General features: G+C 42.0%; 1 protein-coding gene across 1 annotated transcript; it reads left to right on the top strand.

The window, feature by feature from the left end:
• Nucleotides 1-284: 284 nt before the first annotated feature.
• TMX4 (thioredoxin related transmembrane protein 4) lies at nt 285-19,609 on the top strand. The gene is made up of 8 exons (XM_084825227.1): nt 285-546; nt 5,060-5,175; nt 6,091-6,136; nt 7,276-7,404; nt 8,374-8,419; nt 11,932-12,033; nt 14,946-15,003; nt 16,370-19,609. Exons 1-8 carry the CDS (start codon nt 296-298, stop codon nt 16,621-16,623), a joined length of 1,002 nt encoding a protein of 333 aa, XP_084681353.1. The 5' UTR covers nt 285-295; the 3' UTR covers nt 16,624-19,609.
• The last annotated feature ends 1,003 nt before the right edge of the window (nt 19,610-20,612 follow it).

The following is a 20,612-nucleotide window of genomic DNA, read 5'->3' on the forward strand; positions in this document are numbered from 1 at the left end:
TCCAGCGCTTTGCATTAATCCCTACACCAACCAGCGGTAGCCCTCAGTTCTGGGGAACTCGGAAGCTGGTGCCCTATTTGATGAGGCGTTGGTTGGCCTAATGCAGGTACTGCCCAGCCGTGATAAAGGTTTTGGAGCGCATTCCTAGGTACTTCAGCCACTCCCCGCTTCCCCGCACATGGCGGAAGCCATCTCACGGGAACCGGAAGGGAGGGGTGCTGCGTGGCGATAGCGGAACTTTCCGCCCTCCCCCCCCCCCACTTTTTTTCTACATTTCTTTTCCTGGTCTCCCAAGATGGCGGCGGGTCTCCTTCGAAGGGAGGCGGGCGGGAACTCGCCTCCGTCTCTCCGCGCCTGTGGGGACAGGAAGCGACGGAGGCGGGTGGCAGCTCCGCTGCTGGTGCTGTGGGGGGCCGCTGCGGCCGCCTGGGCGTCCCTGGCTGCGGCTGCGGCGTCCCTGGAGCCTGGGGTGGCGGGCAGCCGAGTGCGGGAGCTGCGCGGCACCAACTGGAGCCTCCTGCTGCAGGGCCAGTGGATGGTGGAATTGTGAGTAAGCCAGGCCCGAACCGTAACGCTGCTGCCGCCGCCGCCGCCGCCGCCGCCGGCGTTAAAAGCGCGCAGGAGATGCAATCTCCCATTTCGAAGACGCATACAGACACTGAGCTCGGAAGCAAAGCAGGGCCAGCCCTGGTTCGTGCTTGGATGGGAGACCGCCTGGGGATCAGGCTTCCTGCACTGAGCAGGGGGCTGGACTCGATGGTCTTGCAGCCCCTTCCAACATTCCTGAAAATATGAGAAAGTGCACGAGAGGGTGCGCGGTGTGCATTAATCGATGCAGAAGTGCGGGAGCCTAGATACAGATAAATAGCGAATTCTGCGTTGTGGAGGAACTCTGAACTCTCTCCACACATCTTGGGAGTGGCTGCAGCCCTTTGGGGTATATCTGTGCTAATGATTGTGACTATTAGTCACTAGTGGCTGCTGATTAGATACTTGATTCATTTGACTTGATCGTGTGTGAATTTGTGCTCTGCCTAGTATTGTGACACAGCTGTTAGCTCATGCTTTCTTAAGCCCTTTGGCCTCGGTTTGTAAAAGAAAACAGTGTTTTTCCTTCTGCTTGTACTTGGGGTGTGATGATATTTAGAGCTTTGATAGCCCTTTAAGAGTTTTCAAAAGCACTTTAGATATGTTCTCTTTTTGTGATCCTTATGACAATCCTGCAGTATAGATCAGTATTATTATTCCTAAGTTGCACATCAGGGGCAGTTGAGGAAAGTGGCTTGCAAAAGGCCACTGAATGACAGAGATTAGATTCAAACCAGGGGCTTCCTGATTTATAGTTCAGTCTCTGCTGCTGTGCTATATCAGCTGATCTGTGCAACTTCCCATGTAAATGATCCCTTTCTGCATCTGACAAAATAGATGTGGGCCCATGAGTGACCGTATTGTGAGAAGTCTCCATTAGTGCAAGCAGTGGAGGTGCAGATAAGTTGTTGAAAATAGAGCAACGAACAGCCTTTGAATGATAACAAATTTTCAATAGGAAGCTTGTTACATAGTAGCTGGCGATCTTACCTCTGTGTAGCTTACAGAGATCAGTATTTAGACAGTCTCTGCTTTCAGGTTTAAAGTTTAAAAGTACAACACAAAACGGAAAGGGATAGTGAGGAAGGAGGAAAAAAAGCAAACCCACGCACTAGATCTTAGTTTTAAAGTTAAAACAACCAGCTGGAGTGGAAACAGAGGATGAGTCAAAAGTACCTTGTCTTGCAGCACAGTTGACAGAGTGGCTCTATTTCCTTTATCTTTCTCTGCTGCAGCCTGATGGAATGGCTGTTGCCACTGCCAGATGACAGTTAATTGAAGGAAGGCGCCTGATAGAGCTGGTTTCCCTCAGACCTGGTGATGGCCCTGCTTCCCTTCTCTCCCTTGCTGCAGCCTGATGGAATGGCTGCTGCCAGGATGGCAGGGTTGTATGATTTAGTCTCTCATAAGAGGGAACTGAATTTGTATGGAAGCTCCACCGAAGTATTGTAAAACCAACTGTCAAAATTGGAAGGCTGTTTTAATCTGCTTTCTGTTGTATTTTAGAAAAACTGTTGGTTTCAACCAAACAAATGTTCAGCGACAGATCTGCTGCAGTATAAATGCAAAAAAGTCTTTTTTGATGAGCAAAAGCCTTGCGTGCATTTAATAATTGTTTTCTACCCTTGAGGCAGATGCTCTTCTCACACAGGAATAATGGTCTGTGAGTGTAGAAGGTATGCAACTTCTGCTGTGTTCTTGTTTCCTTGGATCAGGGACTATGAACCACATCTAGTTAGAATGGCCAGATTTGGGTTTTCACAGAGCAGTATCTTAAAGTGTTGGAACTGGCTGCAAATTAGAATCCTAGGCTTTTGCAAAGGCTGCTGCAGATGGTTTTTTTTTTATATTGTATTTATTCCTGGATAGTTCCTAGAAAGTTGGTGCAACACAAAAGCTGGTATTAAATGTCAGTAAGTCCTTTGGTAAACTTGACCTCCTGTTAGTTTACTTTGCACATAAAGAGAGTAAGAGTGTTGACAGGTGTATTCATAGTTGTAAGGTGTAGTATTTCCTTAATTAGTTTTAATTTTATTATGTCAAAACAGAATAATTGACCTTTGGGAGTCCAGCGCAGCTTCCTAATAAATTGTGTTTTGTTAACCTTGGCCTCTATCCAGCAGCATAATTTCTTGTCCCTGCTTAATGAATAGAAGGTAGCCTTGCTAATGTGGGTAGGTAGCTGCACATGTTAATAATTTTGTCAGAAACCATACACTGTGGATGAAGAACATAATTCAAGACAATTAAAGAGAGTCTTGAAATGGCAGGGCATTGGTGGAAGAGGAGGCTAGCCTTGTTACTTTAAGGGAACAATTCTATCTGGATCGACGGTCACCTCCAAGCCCGGGGGTGACCGCCTGTCCAGTGCAGGGCAGGAGGAGTGGATCCCCTTCTAGCTCCCCTCACCCTGCTTTCATGGCTAGACAGCTGATTTTGGCTGTCTAACTTCAGGACCTCGGAGCGTGGGAAGCAGCAGCCAGATGACACATAGGACGTGTCATACTGGCATTTCTGACCTCCCCGGCCTGCCCCCGGGAACGCCCAGTTTTTGCTGCTCTTATGAGTGCGGAGCACAGGGTTGATCCATGCTGCCTATGAGGCAGTGCCAGAGGGGGTTGGGGTCAGTTCTGTGGGAACCAACCTATCCTACGGCCATCTAACCACTGGCTAGTGGCCATAGGATTGCGCCCTAAGTCATTTTTAAGGGCCACATCAGTACCCTGGAGCTGAAATGTTAAAATAGGGCATGTACTCTAAAGACTTACTTTACAAGTAACAAAAGTTTCCTCGGAACAACTAGCAAATGTGAATTTCTCACATGATTAACGTAAACCTGGAAATGCTCTTAACTCATTACGGCCGTGTGAGTGTCATTACTGATGCTGCAATCCTATACACACTTCGTTGGGAATAAGTCCCATTAAGTGCACTGTGGCTTACTTCTGAGTAGGCTTGTATTCCCTCTGTAGATATGTAGTGGTAAATTAGGTAGTGCATGCTCTTTAAAAACTGCCAGCCACAGTGATACGCCTACCTAATGAGGCTTTATTTATTTATTAAATTTATTAAACTTATTAATCGCCCATTTGGCTGCTCACCCAGCCACTCTTTGTACTGTTGATACAAAATGGTTAACTATGGGTGAAGGTCAATTTAGTCAAGACTGGACTATTTCAGCTCCTCTTCAGATGCACAGACACACCCTCAAAATTCCAAAGTAGAAGCCCCTAGTGATAGACCACAGCATGGCCATCTGTGGCCATTGACCTACATCTCTCTAGTGATGTGTAGTTGAGAGAATGTAAACTCTCTGAAGTGGGGTGGTGAAAGAATGCCTGCATTTATTATTATTATTTTGGCACATTTTGGAGCTGGAGCAAAGAATAGGTGCTGGGTCATCTTGGTGCCAGGGACCAGAAACATTTAATTGCCCTTGGTGCTCGTTTGTGAGATGGAAATATATTTCCCATTCTTCATTTCCGATGTTAAAAGTGCTTGTCATGATGTGGGGGCTGTGTGTGTGGTGGGGGTAGGGAGACAGACTAGGATGTGCTGCTACTTGGTTTTTTTAGCTGACTTAATTTAATATATGCCTAATTTCTGTCAAGATAATCAAAGCAGCTTGCATTTAAAAAAATTAAATTTGTTAGAGGTTTAAAAGGTTAAAAACGATACTTGCATTATATGCAATAGAATCAGGAGCAATTGACACATTTAGAAGACAGCAGTGCTTAAAATTACAATAGATAGTAGATCACATATTAAAAACTAACTGGTTAAGAAGAGCTTTACTAAAGATGGGTAAAGAGGGGTCCCAGTGGATATCGACCAGGAGGGAGTGCCCTGGTCTTGGCACCACCCTCAAGAAGCACCAGTTTGTACCCACCTACCTGATCTCGTATATGGATGGGACAGAAAGCAGGGACTCTGAAGGCTGATCTTAAAGGCCAGGCAGGTTCATATGGGAGTAGGGCATTTCTGAGGTAACCTGGTCCTAAACCCTTTAAAGGTTAGCACCAGCACTTAAAATTGAGCCTGGAAACAAATGGGTAATCAGTGCAAATAGTATAAGATCTGAGTTACATGATTCTAAGGTCAGGTAGCAACCTGGAGGCAGTATTTTACACCAGTTGAAGTTCTGGGGCTGGTTTTAAAGGTAGTCCCATATAGACAGCATTATAATAATCCAGTCTGGAAGTAACGTAGCAGAAATGATAGTGAAATTGTTCAGGAAACTACATATTCTTGATATAGAGCTTCTCATTTAAATTATTCTAAATTATTGTTGCTATTTTTAAAGCACCTCTTTTAATGTATTTCACAATTGATTTTATTGTACTTGCTTTATTATGTATGAAGCCTAGAGAGCTTTGGCTATAGGTCAACTTGAATGAATTAATGCAGTATTACAGACTTACCAGATAAGGAAGTGAATGTTATATTTACGTCACACTGTCATTTTCTTTAGCTATGCCCCTTGGTGTCCTGCATGTCAGCAGATGGAATCAGCGTGGGAAGCTTTTGCAAGAAATAGCAAAGACCTTGAACTCAGTGTGGGCAAGGTAGATGTCACTCAAGAACCAGGTAAGTAACAATTAGCATTTTAATGGATAACTGGTGCATAATGGAGGAAGAAGGGTATAACGTGCTCCTGTGAGGCATTCTTGCCACATTTACCTAGCTTTTTAAGCTATAGACAACTGTTAAAATTATCATAGTGAAATCCTCCTTTGTAGATCAAAAGCTGAGCTGGGAGCAGGGGTGACTACTATATTGCTAGAGGAATTCTCAATAACTCTCACTAATTCCTAGTTGTTGTTCTTAGGGTGCAATCCTATGGCTGCTAGTTGGCAACTAGATGGCTATAGGATAGGTTGGATCCTGGGAACCAACCTCGGAGCCCACGCTCCAAAGTCAGTTCCCCAAGAATTGACCTCCACCCCCTCCTGTGTTGCCTTGTAGGCAGCGTGGAACGGCCCCGTGCTTGGACAAGGAGCATGGAGCGGTGAAAACGGGGCATTCCTGGGGCGTGCTGGGCTGAGGAGGGCGGAAGTTCTGTTCCAGTGCTTCCTATGGCGTCCACCGCTCCCCTCCTGCTCCGCCTTCCTGTGGCTAGACAGCCGAAATTGGCTGTCTAACCACGAATGCAGGGCAGCTGAAGCACGGACGGGACAATGCCCTCTGCACTTCTCCTGCCCTGCATTGGACAGGCGGTCGCCTCCAAGGTCGGAGGTGGCCAGCTATCCCAATAGGATTGTGCCCTTACAGTATTGGTGTTCTACACAGTAGATTAATATAAAATATACTCAGTGGGCTAGAAACCGAAATGGACCTTCATGTTTGGGAACTAGTTCCAAATATAACATAAAGTGGTCTTATTTTAAAGTCCATATATTCAGTTTATAAGTGGTTTGTTAAGTGGTTGTTGCATATTATGTCTAGAAAAGCAAAATAATTTACTTAGAGAAATTCCACTGAAAAAAATTCTTTACTCTCTAGGTGTAAGTGGTCGATTCTTTGTCACTACACTTCCCACTATTTACCAGTAAGTATCTCAATTCTTTTTCCTGAAAGTGAGAATTATTTGCTACTTTAATACAAACTCTGTGTACGGTGGCTATGAGGGAGGTATTGTGAGGGTAAAACAGATAACAAAGTAACGGAACAACTTGGGCCATACATCAGTCTAACTGCTGGTGTCTTGGAGAACTTAGCAAATTGAGATGATGGGGCCGGTTGCCTGACATGACAGTCCACCATGGGTTATTTAAACCATTGTTATATTTTATTTAACCCACAGTGAGGTTGTGGTGTGTGTGAGGACCATGTGACCGCCGTTTTGAATATGCAACCCCTACTTGAGGGTTGCTGGGTCATGTGAACCTGGCAAGCGTGGGTTATGTGAGAGTTAAACAAACACAGGCACCATGGGTTGTCAGGGGTTAAAGAACTCAAAACAAGCCATGGTGTGTCAGCTGACCGTGGTCACTGTCTTTATGGAACTATAGCAAATGCTTTGGGTCAAGTTTTGTTTAGATTGAGAAGGACTCTATTTTTTGTGTGCAGATCGAGGAGTATTCCCGCTGCTGTTTGAGACAAATAACAAAAGAATCCTTTTGAATAAAGTAAGTGGGAGGAGATGAGGCCACAATGAATTCAAGCAGTGTGCTACAGTAAGGAAGTAGCAACCTGCCACTGGAACCACAAGAGGATTCTCCACCATGCAGGGAGTGACAACTGTAGCAATTGGATCCCTATGGGATTTATTTATCAGATCCTTAACTAGTCAGAAAAATGGGCAAGATAATAAATTAGGCCTACACACTACTGGGTGTGCCTGGTATCTGAATTTCAGGTTGGCTCATGGGCTAGGTGGAAAGATGATTGAATTTTCATAAGAAAACAAGGAGCTGTTCCTTCCCTTCACATGTGGCGGTGGTAGGATAGCAAGAAGGCTTTGCAGGCTCATGTTGGTCTCTTGTATGCTGCTAGAATGCATAGGGAGGTATGGAGAAGAGCAGTATGAGTAGGACGGCTTGTTTCTGTGCCCTTCTCTCTCAAGATTATACTGAAAAACTGTTAACAGTGTACATGTAACAGCATGTGACAGTCCCTTCTGTATAAGGTAATTCGGAATTTCACTTTTAGACTCAGCAATATAATCCTACTGTTACCTGTTTTCAGTGCAAAGGATGGAGTATTTCGGAGATACCGTGGCTCAAGGACACTGGAGGATCTAGAGGCTTACATCCTGGAGAGAAAGTGGGAAGCTGTAGAACCTGTGGCAGGATGGAAATCCCCATCATCTATAGTGTAATTACATTGCAGTATCTTGTCTTAGGCTGGAATGACATGTTATGTTCATTGTCGTCATAGTTGAAAACTGCAACTGTCCATTTATTTTCCTTAATATTTCAGACAGCCTTCTCCAACTTGGTGCTCTCCAGATGTTTTGGACATTAATTTCCATCAGTCCCAGCCAGCATGGCCAATAGTCAGGAATGCTGGAAGTTGTAGTCCAAAGCATCTGGAGGGCACCAGGTTGGGGAAGCTTGATCTAGCCTGATGTACTGTGGAGTTGTGCATTTTTCATGCCTCACATATTGGCCATCATTAGTAGAGAATGTGCAGTGCTGCTGATACTAGGAATAGGTAAATGGTCTTATAAAATATGGGGCGAGAGGTGTATTTAAACATGCACTTGTCATTTTGCGCAGTAGCAGCTAAATCTATTAATCTCAGCCAATGAGTGCCAGTTTTGGATGATAAAATATGATGGAATATGCATGAGTAATGACATATGAAGTTGCAGTTCTTAAGATCTGAGAAACTGGTTGTGAACTACTTTTTTGTGAAGATTTATAATATATTGTATGAAACACTGTTCACAGATTGACAAGAAACTTCAGTAAAAGGCTGATGAAGTGCTAACATATAATCAGATGACTTTGTCTGGTATTTAGAGCACTGGTGCTTCCAGACGGAAGCCTCTTAGTGCCACCAGTTAAAAGACATTGTGCAAGTTTTCTGTCCTTGCTTCATTAACCGTTTTTTGGTGGAAAGAAAAAAAGATAGTAGAAGCAGTGGGAAAACGGGAGGGTTACAAATAGAAGATGATGTCTGGACCCTCCATAAAATCCCATGAATAAGGCAGGATGATTGCACAATATCAAGCATGAGAAATGATGCAATATTTGTCATGGAACATGCAAGAACACTTAATTCGTTGAGCTTTAAACAGTATTCAACATTAATATAAACTAGATGGTTGTTCCTTATTAGGATGCATGGAATGGCAGGACTCTTCCATTTATCTGGATGGATCAGGGTGAGTAAACAAAATGATGAAATGATATGCGAAAGCTTTATGCATAATTTGTACAAGACCACTTTTGAAAGGTCCTGTGTGTTCCCCAATAATCCTGAAGCATGAGAAGCTTGTACATGTGCAGACATTAAGGGTATTGTTCAGTGTTTAATGGTGATGAAATGTGAGGTCAATCCATAGATACATTTTTGTACTGTCCAGAACTTGATTCATACAAAGTTAACCTAATTTTACTGGAGTATAGATACTTTAAGTTTCTTGATAGAGGCAGGATTTGATCATAGAGTTATCATATCAACGCCGCCATACTCTAGCCATTGAACTACACTGACTGTTGGAACAGAGCAGTCAGGAGGATACTTATGCTTCTGGAACAGAAGTGGGTATTTTAAAGTGAATCCTCCTGGCCATATTATGTGTGAACTTAATTTAGAGAGCAATCCTATGGGGATAGGTGGCCGCCTCCGAACTCAGAGGCAGCTGCCTCTCCAATGCGTGGTGGGAGGAGCAGGAGGGGATCGTCTCCTCCGTACTCCAGCCGCCCTGCATTCGCATCTGGATGGTTGATTTCGACTGTCTAGCTGTGGGACGTTGGAGCGCGGTATGGGGAGGCTGGATGATACATAGGAAGTGTTGTACCAGCACGTCCGCACTCCCTGCCCCCAGGAATGCTCCCTTTTGCCCTGCTCCATGCTTCTGTTATGAGTACAGAGTGCAGGGACAAACCGTGCTGCCTACGAGGTGGCGGGAGAGGGGGTGGGGAAGTGGTTCCCGGGAACTGACCAATCCGCTGTCTAGTGGCTATAGGATTGTGCCCTTAATCTTAGAATCATAGGGTTGGAAGGGGCCTACGAGACCATCCAGTCCAACCCCCTGCTTTGTGCAGGAAGCCTGATTCCCAGGCAGTCTCCCATTCAAGTACTAACCAGGGCTGACCTTGCTTAGCTTCTGAGTTCTTGTATTTTGGAAGCTAGGATACACCGCAATAGACTTAATAAGCAGGGCGTATGATTTCCATACTGATTTGACAGTGTGGTGGCACTAATGTAGTGGCAAAAAACTGCATATATTTTATTATTTATATTCTGTACGTTCAACATCACGCTATACATTCCCACAGTGGAAAACAAAGTAGTAAGAAACATTAAAAACATTAAAAATACAATAAAACATAGAAAATAATAAAATAAAGCATATGAACAAATGAAAACAGCCACAGTCCATTTATAAACACAGTAAAATAAAAACTGATAAGATATAAATTCTAACCTTCATGATTCTTATAAGCCTGGGAAAATAGAAATGTGTTTGCCTGGCACCTATATGAGAATAATAATAGCGAAGCGTATACAGTCAGGGCCAGAAAAAGTGGAACAAGGGTAACTGTTTTGGCAGTTGGCCTCTGTACACCACCACATTGAAGCTGAAAGGAAACACACACAGATGGGAGCGAAGTCAGGCCTTTCAACTGTAATTCAAGGTTTGACAAAAATGGAGCACTAACCATTCAGGAAGGACAGCCAGTGGCATACACACACACACATCGTTGGTGGCTCATAAGTAATGGAACGAATGGCTGACAAGCAGCTGCATGGCCAGGTGTGGCCTGTTTCCTGGGTACCCCATGATCAATCAAGCAGATAAAAGGCCTGGAGGTGGTTCTGAGTGTTACATTTGCATTTGGTAGTTGTTCACTGGAACCCCCAACATGAGGTCCAAAGAGGTGTCCATGTGAGTGAAGGAGGCCATCATTAGGCTGAGGAAACAAAATAAACCCATCAGAGAGATAGCAAAAGCAGTGGGAGTGGCCAACACAACAGTTTGGAACATCCTGAAAAAGAAGGAATGAACTGGCAAGCTCAGCAACAGCAAAAGGCCTGGGAGACCATGGAAGACCACTAAAGTGGATGACCGCAGAATTCTGCTCATGGTGAAGAGGAAACCTTTCACAACATCTAGCCACGTCAAGAATGCTCTTGAGGAGGTAGACATGCCATTGTCAATATCTACAGTCAAGAGACAGCTTTATGAATGTAAATACAGAGGCTTCACAACAAGGTGCAAATCACTGGTGACGCTCAAGAACAGACAGGCCAGATTAGCCTTTGCCAGCAAACACCTAAAAAAGCCTGCCCAGTTCTGGAATAAGATTCTTTGGACTGATGAAACCAAGATTATCTTGTACCAGAATGATGGGAAGAGAAAAGTGTGGAGAAGGAAAGGAACAGCTCATGATCCAGAGCATACCACATCATCTGTCAAACATGGTGGAGGCAGTGTTATGGCATGGGCATGTATGGCTGCCAATGGAACCGCGTCACTGGTGTTTATTGATGACCTGACTGCTGATAAAAGCAGCAGGATGAATTCTGAAGTGTATAGGGCTATACTTTCTGCTCAGATTCAGCCGAATGCTGCCAAACTGATAGGATGCCGCTTCATACTGCAGATGGATAATGACCCAAAACATACAGCAAAAGCTACCCAAGAGTTTCTCCAGGCAAAGAAGTGGGATGTTCTTCAATGGCCAAGTCAGTCACCTGATCTCCACCCAATAGAGCATGCTTTTCACTTATGGAAGGCAAGACTGAAGGCAGAAAGACCCACAAATAAGCAGCAGCTGAAGGCAGCTACACTAAAGGCCTGGCAAAGCATCTTGAGGGAGGAAACTTAGCATTTGGTCATTTCCATGAGTTCCAGACTTCAGGCAGTCATTGACTGCAAAGGATTTTCATTCAGTTATTAAAGGCGATCCTTAAGTTTGAAATGATGTTGGTTTGTTCCATTACTTATGAGCTACCGACGATGGGTGTGTGTGTATGCCACTGGCTGTCCTACCTGAATGGTTAGTGCCCCACTTTTGTCAAACCCCTTGAATTACAGCTGGAAGTCCTGACTTCGCTCCCATCTGTGTGTGTTTCCTTTCAGCTTCAATGTGGTGGTGTACAGAGGCCAACTACCAAAACAGTTATCCTTGTTCCGATATTTCTGGCCCTGACTGTATCTGCTGTGTTTTAAGCACCGTGGACTAGGATTGCACGATTTTGACAACCCTACCACCTATACTTGCACACAGAATGTGTGGTTTACCACATGTACTTGCAGCCTTAAAATCAGGAATCTAAATTTTGACATCTCTGTACTGTTAAAGTTAGACTGGAAAACATGGTTCCAACTTTTTTTTACTAGAGAAAATGTTGATGTTAGTTGGCTTACCTAACGCCAGGACGTTTGTGTTATTAGTAACAACTGTTTTGTGAACATTGTTAATAACATGATTGTCCGTACTTTCTGCATTTCATTTCCCTCTCACCTCACCATTTACACCCCACATCTGTATATAAACCTGTAACTCAGGATAACATTTCATCCATCTGATGAAGTGGACTGCACAAGACTATTTGTCTTAAAGTATATGAAGAGCATCAGTTGTCTGAATGTCATGTGCAGTAGGCATTAGAAGTATTCAAATTACAGTTTCAATTCAAGCTTTCCATTTGTCTCCTTTACAGCAAATCCACAACTACTTAACAGGCACACTTGGAATTCACATTTGGGGTTCTTATGCAGTCTTCTTATTAGCCACCATATTGATTGGTCTGATCCTGGGCCTGGTAAGAATGCAATTTTTATACTAATAAAGAGAAGTGTAGAGAATTTTTACTGTAGATAATATAGCGTCTCTAAAGTTTTCATGTAAACTCCAGTGCCACTGTTGGCTCTAGTTTTCTCCCATTAGTGCAATGACAGTAACAGGCAATGTAAACAGGCAGTGCTATAATAAATGGATGTTGGCCTTTGGTATTTGTTTTGTACTTAAATGGGGTATTGGGTAGTCAGTCTGTAAATGTCTGGATGTTTGTAACTAGTTCATTCATTCATGACTGTAACATTAAGGGTGCAGTCCAGTCAGGGGAATGCTGGGAGTTGTAGGCCTTTTCTTTGTCTAAACATGCAAAGGATTGCGCCCTAAGGCTATCTTTTCATCCAGTCATTCATCACAGCAAATATGTTGTGTGGAAGATGCATAAGAGGTATAATGCTGACATTTGAGTGGGGAGGGAGAAGGGGTAGAGGAAGAATAGCCCTTGGGGACGGTGGGAATAGAAGATCCTCAAGCCTGCTGGGGGATGTGGCTTCTTTCTGTGCACCCAGCCCATTATGACACAGGAAATGCCATAACAGCAAGTGTATATGCTGGCTGGGCACCAGCCTGAGTGAGGCATTTGTCCATCCACGGTCATCAGAACAGAATGGACAATTCCAGGCTAGAATACCTTTCAGCATCATAGCAGTCTGATCCTATACATGTTCTCAGAAGTCCCACTGAGTATAGTTGGACTTACTTGCAAGTAAACATAATATTGCAGCCTAATTAACTTGTGGATTGCAAACCCATTTAAGTAGTCCTTCAAGAGATAGTTTAAGGGATATATATATAGAGAGAGAGAAAGAGAGAGAAGAATCCAGGAAACTGCTTGGTACTCTGTCATGCACTGCTACACAGGAGCTTTATAAATTCTTAAAGGAACAATCTACCCTCTCCTCTTTAGCCCCCCCCCCCCCCCGGAGGGGTTGGGCATGTGCTAGCAATTTAACTAGGGCTGTGAGAAACTGCTGACTGGCTTTGTCCCCCTTCTCCAATTCCCAGACTCTTTTTGTGGGTTCAGTTCATTCTATATACACTAAACTTGCTTTGGTTAATCTCAAATCCTAATGTCTGATCCAATTAAAACCTTGTTTAGTTTGACTAAAACCTAGTTCTTGCACTACAAATAAACATCTCATTGGTTTCCTGCGGCACTTCTTTTCCCGTAAGTAATTTGTCATCACTTTATTTCCTGTGGTCTGTGCCATATGAATGTATGCGAGATTTAATGTTGAGTTCCTTCATCTGTCCCATTTTTCTGTCTAAGATACTCTAAAATGCTTTTTGCAAGTGTTAATGTTTCATTACTGCTGCAGAAGTTGGGATGTCTAATTCAGTGAGTTGCTTGAAGGCTAAAATTAGTTGCTCAATTGTATTTGGATTTTTCTGTCACTTGTGCTTAATTTAGGAGGAGAGTAAGCTCAACTTGCATCTCATTTTTGCTGTTACGTAGCAACATGTAGAGATCTGAAAGCCTAGCAAAAAAGTGAACAATTCTGGGGAAGGGGAAGTGACCAGAAATTTTAAATCACCTTTCCTTGAATGCAACGGGCAGGGGTATGTGAGCCTGGGGCTTTCCATGGTACATGGTAATGTTCTTGTAACACTAAACCATGGGTTAGTGTTGCATCTGAATACAGCCACAGTATTTATTTAGTACATTAGCATATTCAAAGTTGGTAAGGATTATAACAAGGTAATACAACAGCCCTGTAAGATAGGCCAGGAGTATTCTCCCTATATTTTAGGTGGGGGGCTGAAGCAGAGAAAGAGTTGCTTGCCTCAGGCCACCTAGTAAGTTCATTTTCTGACGTAATCTACATTTGAACTGCAGACTAGATATCCTAATTCATACGTTATCCACTGTGCTGCATCAGCTCTTGTTCACGTAATGCTTTTCTTTGCTAATGGATGGCAAATAAAAGTTGGATTCAAAGTCTTATTATTCAGAACTGGAACATGCCAAGGGCTTGACTTCAGAACAATTCCATCAGAGTTCCTTATGTTAAACTTCTCAAAAGAATAAGGATTGATGCAATAATACATAGCAGTTTTTGTTTCAGCATAAGATTACTGCAAATCTAATATATTGGTTGGATATAATTGAGACATAACTAATGTGAATGTTCAAGGGAACTAACTGCACATAACTGAAGAGTTAAAGAGGTTAAAATGCTACATGGTAGCTTAAACTTTGAAGGTCAGTATCATTACCTGCAGAACATGTTAATCTTTGGGCTTGTAACGCCTGTTATTGGTTAATAACTACTGCTGAAATTGACCATAAACGTAGACAAGAAGCTCCTTGTGCCTTTTGTAGCAGTTCACCTTTTCATCTGAAGAGCCAGGGTAAGAGTTGAACTTGTTAAACTGAATTAGTGTGTGTGTGTGCACGCGTGTGTGTACACACACACAGGGCTCTGTTGGGAACTTAACATTGCAATCCTATGCATGTCTACTTCCTATGACCCAAGTAAATGAGTATAGGTAACTTGAGGGAAGTTTGAATAAAGCTTGGCCAAGCAGAGCACACCACTGTGTACGATTCGAACCATTTGTGTTCACAGGGGCTAGCAACAGTACAGGATAACGTTCATAATTGGCTATTGTTATATAAGTTTCTTTCACGCAGAGTAGGTTTGACTTATTTAAGATTAAACTACAACTGTGCTCAAAGATACGACCTTCCTAACTCTAGTGAAAATTATGGATATGTAGCACTGAGGTACAGAAGAATGTTAAAACCATAACACTTTAAAGAATAGCATGAAGGCTTGAAGAGATTTGACTAATTATGGTGCTTGTGGGTTGCCTTTGTAATTCTTTCTTTCTTTCTTTCTTTCTTTCTTTCTTTCTTTCTTTCTTTCTTTCTTTCAGATACTAGTTTTACTTACAGACTGCATTTATCCTTCCAAGTCCAATGAAGAAGCTTTTGGTAAGTGTATGATCAAGTGCTGAAGCTCAGTTTACAATTTTGGGAAGTATGTCATTATGAACAGGGTCATTTATTAATGACCCTGTTCATAATAATTATTAGGCTTAGGCTGCCTGTCCTTATTAGGACAGGCAGCCTAAGGTGCAATCCTATGGCCATAGGATTTTTTGGTTTTCAGGAACTGACCTCGGAGCCCGCACTCTGAGGTTGGTTCCCAGACCCCCCGCCCCTGCCGCCTCATAGGCGGTGCGGATCGTCTGGGCTCCGCTCTTGTAAGACATTACAACTCTGGCTGCTCCCCCACTGCTCTGAACTGCTCCTGCTAGAGAGCTGAAATTGGCCATCTAGCTGGTAATGCCGGGTGGCTGGAGCAGAGAAGATCCCTGCCACGCTCCACCCGCCCTGCACTGAATAGGTGGTTGCCTCCGAGCTCAGAGGTGGCCGTTGGTCCCGATAGGATTGCGCCCTCCAAATAATAATGTATTCAGCTGATTCTGTAAAGTTAGGCACAGTTTTTTTTAAAAAAATAAATGCTGTCATATGACATGATAAGCTGGATACCAGCTCATCATACTACACAAGTGATGTCGGGCCCTTGGAGAAGTATCACTTCACTATGGCAACCAAGCCTATAGAGGAACTGGATGGGCAGAAGATATTTTAAAGATAACTTAAGTATCATGGGAGTAGTCATGGAGCTGATGGCAAATACATCACTGGAAATGTATAAAACATCCTACAAAGTATGAAGCGGTGTGGGTTTTCTTATGTTTGAGATGAGTTGAAGGTAAAGAATTTGCTTAGACAATTGGGATATTTAAAATTTGTGGCAGATTGGTACTCCTCTACCAGGGCATTACAATAATGTCCTCTTGGATCCATAAGTAACTTAATATGATACCACTGGAATTTATTGCCAAATAAGTATGCTGAAAATCGTGGCCTTATTTTTAACTAAGAGAGCTCGGTGGTTGTCTGAAGAGGAACAAGCAACATTTCAGGAACCTAAACATTTCCACACTAAAAAAATGATTCTTTTTTAGATTCTTTAGTGTGATAATTCCTACTTAAAAGTTATGTATGAGAGGGGAGACAGTGTGGGGCTTCTAGGAAGTTAGGAAAGCTGCAAAGTAATGCTGTTAACCTATAATCCATTAGCAAATACAGAAAACATACAATTTGCTTCTGTGCAGCAAAATAAAGAAGACTTAGAAAAACAAGAGAGCGACCAGCTACAGTACAATGTAGGCTGTTGAAGGAATAGGCTGGGTTTAAAATCTGATAGAGGTTATACAGTAGGTTACTAAAATTTTAATTTGACATACAGTATTACTGTGTTGATTATTCTCAATTCTTCTACCACTAGACCCTAGTGATGATAAGATAGAAGAGCAACAGGGAACACTAGAACATATAGCAGAAGAGCCTACTACAGAAAAGAGTTTGTCTGATGGAGAAGAGGAGGAAGATGAAGAAAATGAGTCTCGAGACAACTCTTCAAATGACTCTGCAGTTGAAGGAACTGAGACAGAAGATGATTTGGAGCATCAAGAATCTGATGAAGTAGAAAAGAGCTCTCTAAGGCAGCGTAAAAACCAGGTGGAGCCTGATGGACTATAGTGCAATTAGCTATGTATGTACTTTATCTGGACCAAAGAAGCTTTGGGGACCCTCCTTGATCTCAGCTGAAGCCAAATGTTTGACCTGTAAACTGTAAACACAGCTAAACCTATGCTTTGTGCCAGAAGGCGACTGTCTTTGTTTTTAAGGCTGGTATTTTCTAAAGTTCATTCTGGAAGATAACATTTTAATGTCAGATTTATAGACATGACAATCAAACACACATTTTTATTTTATAATGGGTTAGGGGTTGATGAGAGGCTTTATCTTTAAGCAATGCCATAAGCAAGGTAAAATGTGCATTCTACACAAATGCAAATTTTCTGTGTTTCAGTATTAAGTGCTGACAAATCTTAGTTAATCTAATACATACATTACTCTTTATTGGCACAGGCTAATCAGATAGAAAGCGGAAGCTTTCTGTTAAAAATCCATAGTAGTTCCTCAGTAGAGTTAAAGCTTCACTCTTGATTGTACATGCATGTACATGCAGTGTAGCATCATATTTGAAATGGCTAGGTGCATCAGTTGCATGTACATCTCATAGGTGTTTAGCTGCAGTTGCCTAGTTCACATGCAGTGTAGGTTTATAATCTGTAATCTGTATTCCAGCCCAGTTCATAGTGTGACAAATAGTAGAAGACACTTTTGGATTTCACTTTTGGTATGCTGATTTGTACTTAAGAATTTCTAAAATATGCATATCTGTGTCTTGCTGTGTTAGTGTATAATTGGCTTCCAAATGGATTGCCCAAACACTTCTCTGAAAGGTGAGTTTCTCATTCCCTCATTTGCTAACCATGCACGAGGCTGTTCAGGTTAGTCAAGGCAGCCTTGATCATGCTGATGCTCAACATGCATTCCAGTGCAAGGTGGATCACCAGTATGCAGAGAAAGGAAACGCCACATTTGGTTACATATTCCTTAATTAAAAGAATTGCTGATTCCTGAAGTGACTTCTAGATCACTTATTCCTGATGACCAAATTACTCAATTGATCCCAAAGGCTTTAAAAGCTGTTGCAACTACCTAAATATGATGTTTAGGTTTGTTTGTTTGTTTGTTTGACTTATTTAAAAGATGGCTATTTGTTAATGGTTAAGAATGTTTACTAACTTCATACATCCCATATATTGATCAGTGTAGTATAGTTTTGTGAAAGTACATTTTGAATGTAGCATTGTGTCTTGTCACCCCATGTAAATGCTGTCTTCAATGCATTGGGGTGAATTAAGTTTACAGTGTGAAACAATATCTCAAAACAATGTTAACATCCCCAAATATTCAGTGGTAGCAGAATTGAATACCTAGGAGGGTAAGGAATTCAGACCTAAAATGGAATGGCAGCTCATTGTTGATGGTCAGCTTGCATGGTAAGAGATTGTTTAAAGCTAAACAAATGATAGGCTTAAAAATAAATAGTAATAGTAAAACAGTATACTTGCAGTATTCTGCATAGTGTCATAAAGATCCTTTTGTGGCTCTCGCCAGTCGAGGACCCTAATTTAAAGTATTTTGTAACTTCATTGCACTAAACTATGGCAACTTCATAAACCTTGTGCTTTATCTGCAGTATAGACTTAGCTCAGTAGAAGGTGGCTTTAAAATAAGTTGAAGCAAACATGCTAGCTGCATCTTTAACAATATTGCTCAAATAACTGTCAGAAGATGCATTCTTAAACTGTTACAATGTGTTTATGTACATGCTTAACCTACTGCAAATATACTAATAACTTCTGTTGTTTCTTCGAAACAGAACATAGTTAAAGAATGCACTGAAGCTTCCATGTGTTATGAATGCTTCTGTTGTACATTTAATAATTGAAAAGTGCACTTAACGTGCCAGTGAAATAACACGGTTACTCTTCTTGAGTTGATCCTCCAACCATCCTAACACAATGCCTTAGTAGTGTGACCAAGCTTATTTTCCAGGTACATGATGAAAGATTTGAGCACTGGAAGTTCCTATGTTCCCAAGAAGGAAAGATAGAACATAGCTAATCAAATGCTGTTGCTCTGAGTCTGTCTTAACTGCGGTCTTATCTGATAAATAATAAAATGACAGAATGTTCATGTCTTGCAAGACCAGTCACAATGTATAAATAATTACTAAAACCACTTGGGGAAAAAGTTACCTAAAAGCACAAGGCAATACTAAAATTGTTTGCTAGATGCTGCAAGAGAAAGGTACACTAAGGTTGTAATCCTCAGCAGGTATTTTTGTAAGTCCCATTGAATTCAGTGAAGCTAAATTCCAAGTGAACCAGTCCAGGATTAAACTGCCATGATCTCAATATGGTGATCCTTAATGTTGTACATTTGTTACTGCCATCCTCATGAATGCATTCCCATGTTTGTTGCAACATGCAGTATTAGACTTGTAATTGTAGCACTATCCTCAGGACTATTTCCATTACAGCAACAGAAGACTCACTTCAACAGGTCTTCAACTCTGGTGTGTGTGTGTGTGTGTTTTGGGGGTTTTTGCTAGAAAGTTTGCTGTCAGGATACAGAGGGGGATTTATAGTACTGCTTAAGTTGGTTTAGGACAAAGATGACACTTGAGTATCCCAAAGGAAGCTATTAAAGTAGCAGTGTTCAGCATGTGTGTGCACATGCATACACAAGGTGAAGTGCTGTTGAAATTATGGTCGTATTAACCACTATGCAGAAACGCACTGTGGTCCACAAGGTCGCTTCGCAGGTTTAACTTGTATGAATGACCAACTTCTAAAGGTGCCAAGTTTTCAACAAGTAGAGGGGACTAATTCATTTAGAAATGGTTTAAAAGAGTTGGCATCAGGCAATCAAAGTTGTTTGCTCAAACTCTGTTTTGAAACAAATTCTGGAAAAATGCAATATTATCAGTTGTGCTTTTGAATGTTTAGTTGAACCAGTTTAGTTTGTTACATGGTTTTTATGCAAAACAGTTTATACTAAAAATGCTTCTGTCTATTTCCTTGTTAACTATAAAAATTATTTATTACGTCATGTGTCCATTTAATTTAATGAGGTTAAAAGCATACTTCATATCACTTTATTTTATTTAGTTGAGGGATTTACATTCTGTCCCTCAACAAATCCTGTTTATCTTGAACAAAAATGTTTAATGTAGGTAACTTTTGGTTCTATTTATGACTACTGTTGATAACATGAACACAATTATAGCAGTATATTTTGTTCTTTCACGGATAGCAACTCTCCTTGACTCCAGTAGAGTCCACCACGCTCTCAGCTCTTGTAATGAGTTTGTGTGCTTGTGCTCTGAAGGTTCAAGATGGGAGACGGAGACCCCAGTGCATCCACAGTGCAGACAGATGTAGCAACAAACTTTTACATTGGATGCAACTGTTGAATACACAGAAACTATCCAGTTTCTCTTTAGCTTTGAAGGCAAATGGAAAGGGTTCTGTTTCAGCCTTTGTGTGAAACCAAAAAGGTTTGAAGGACATTTAGGGTGTAGTTCCTCAGATCCAAAGGTTGCATAACAAGTTGCTGCACATACAGTGACGCTTGGCACAAAAGATTCTAAGTCAGGAATATTCAGCAAAAACTCCTGATGAAGGTGGCTGTATCAAGAAGGCTGAGATTGCCTGTGCCGGAAAATGGCTTTTTGTCACCAAGTAGGGGATCTTGAATTTAAAGTTCCATGTGTACTGGATTGTTTGAATATAAGCTGGGTTCAGTTTCCCTCAAGATATGGCACATAAGGCAACAAAAAGGGTCACACTTGATTTTGTTGTTGCTGAGTTCTTGGCCTTACACAACTAGCTAGTTTCTTGAGTTATGCCTTTAGGCTGTATTGATGCCTTGCTGTGATTCTTGTCACTTGGGGCCATGTGGTAGCTTTGTGCTTAAAACAAGCAGGTGTGTGACAGTGTTTTACTTCCAGCGTTGGTCAAAGTTGCTGCAGGGCCTACAGTTGTTCAGGCCTGTGATAGCAGATGGCATGTACTATTAACCCACACTCTGCATGCTACTCCGGGTGC

The sequence above is a fragment of the Heloderma suspectum genome, chromosome 1, assembly GCF_057233095.1.
Source record: "Heloderma suspectum isolate Gila_16-S chromosome 1, 16-S_ref, whole genome shotgun sequence".
NCBI lineage: Eukaryota > Metazoa > Chordata > Lepidosauria > Squamata > Helodermatidae > Heloderma > Heloderma suspectum.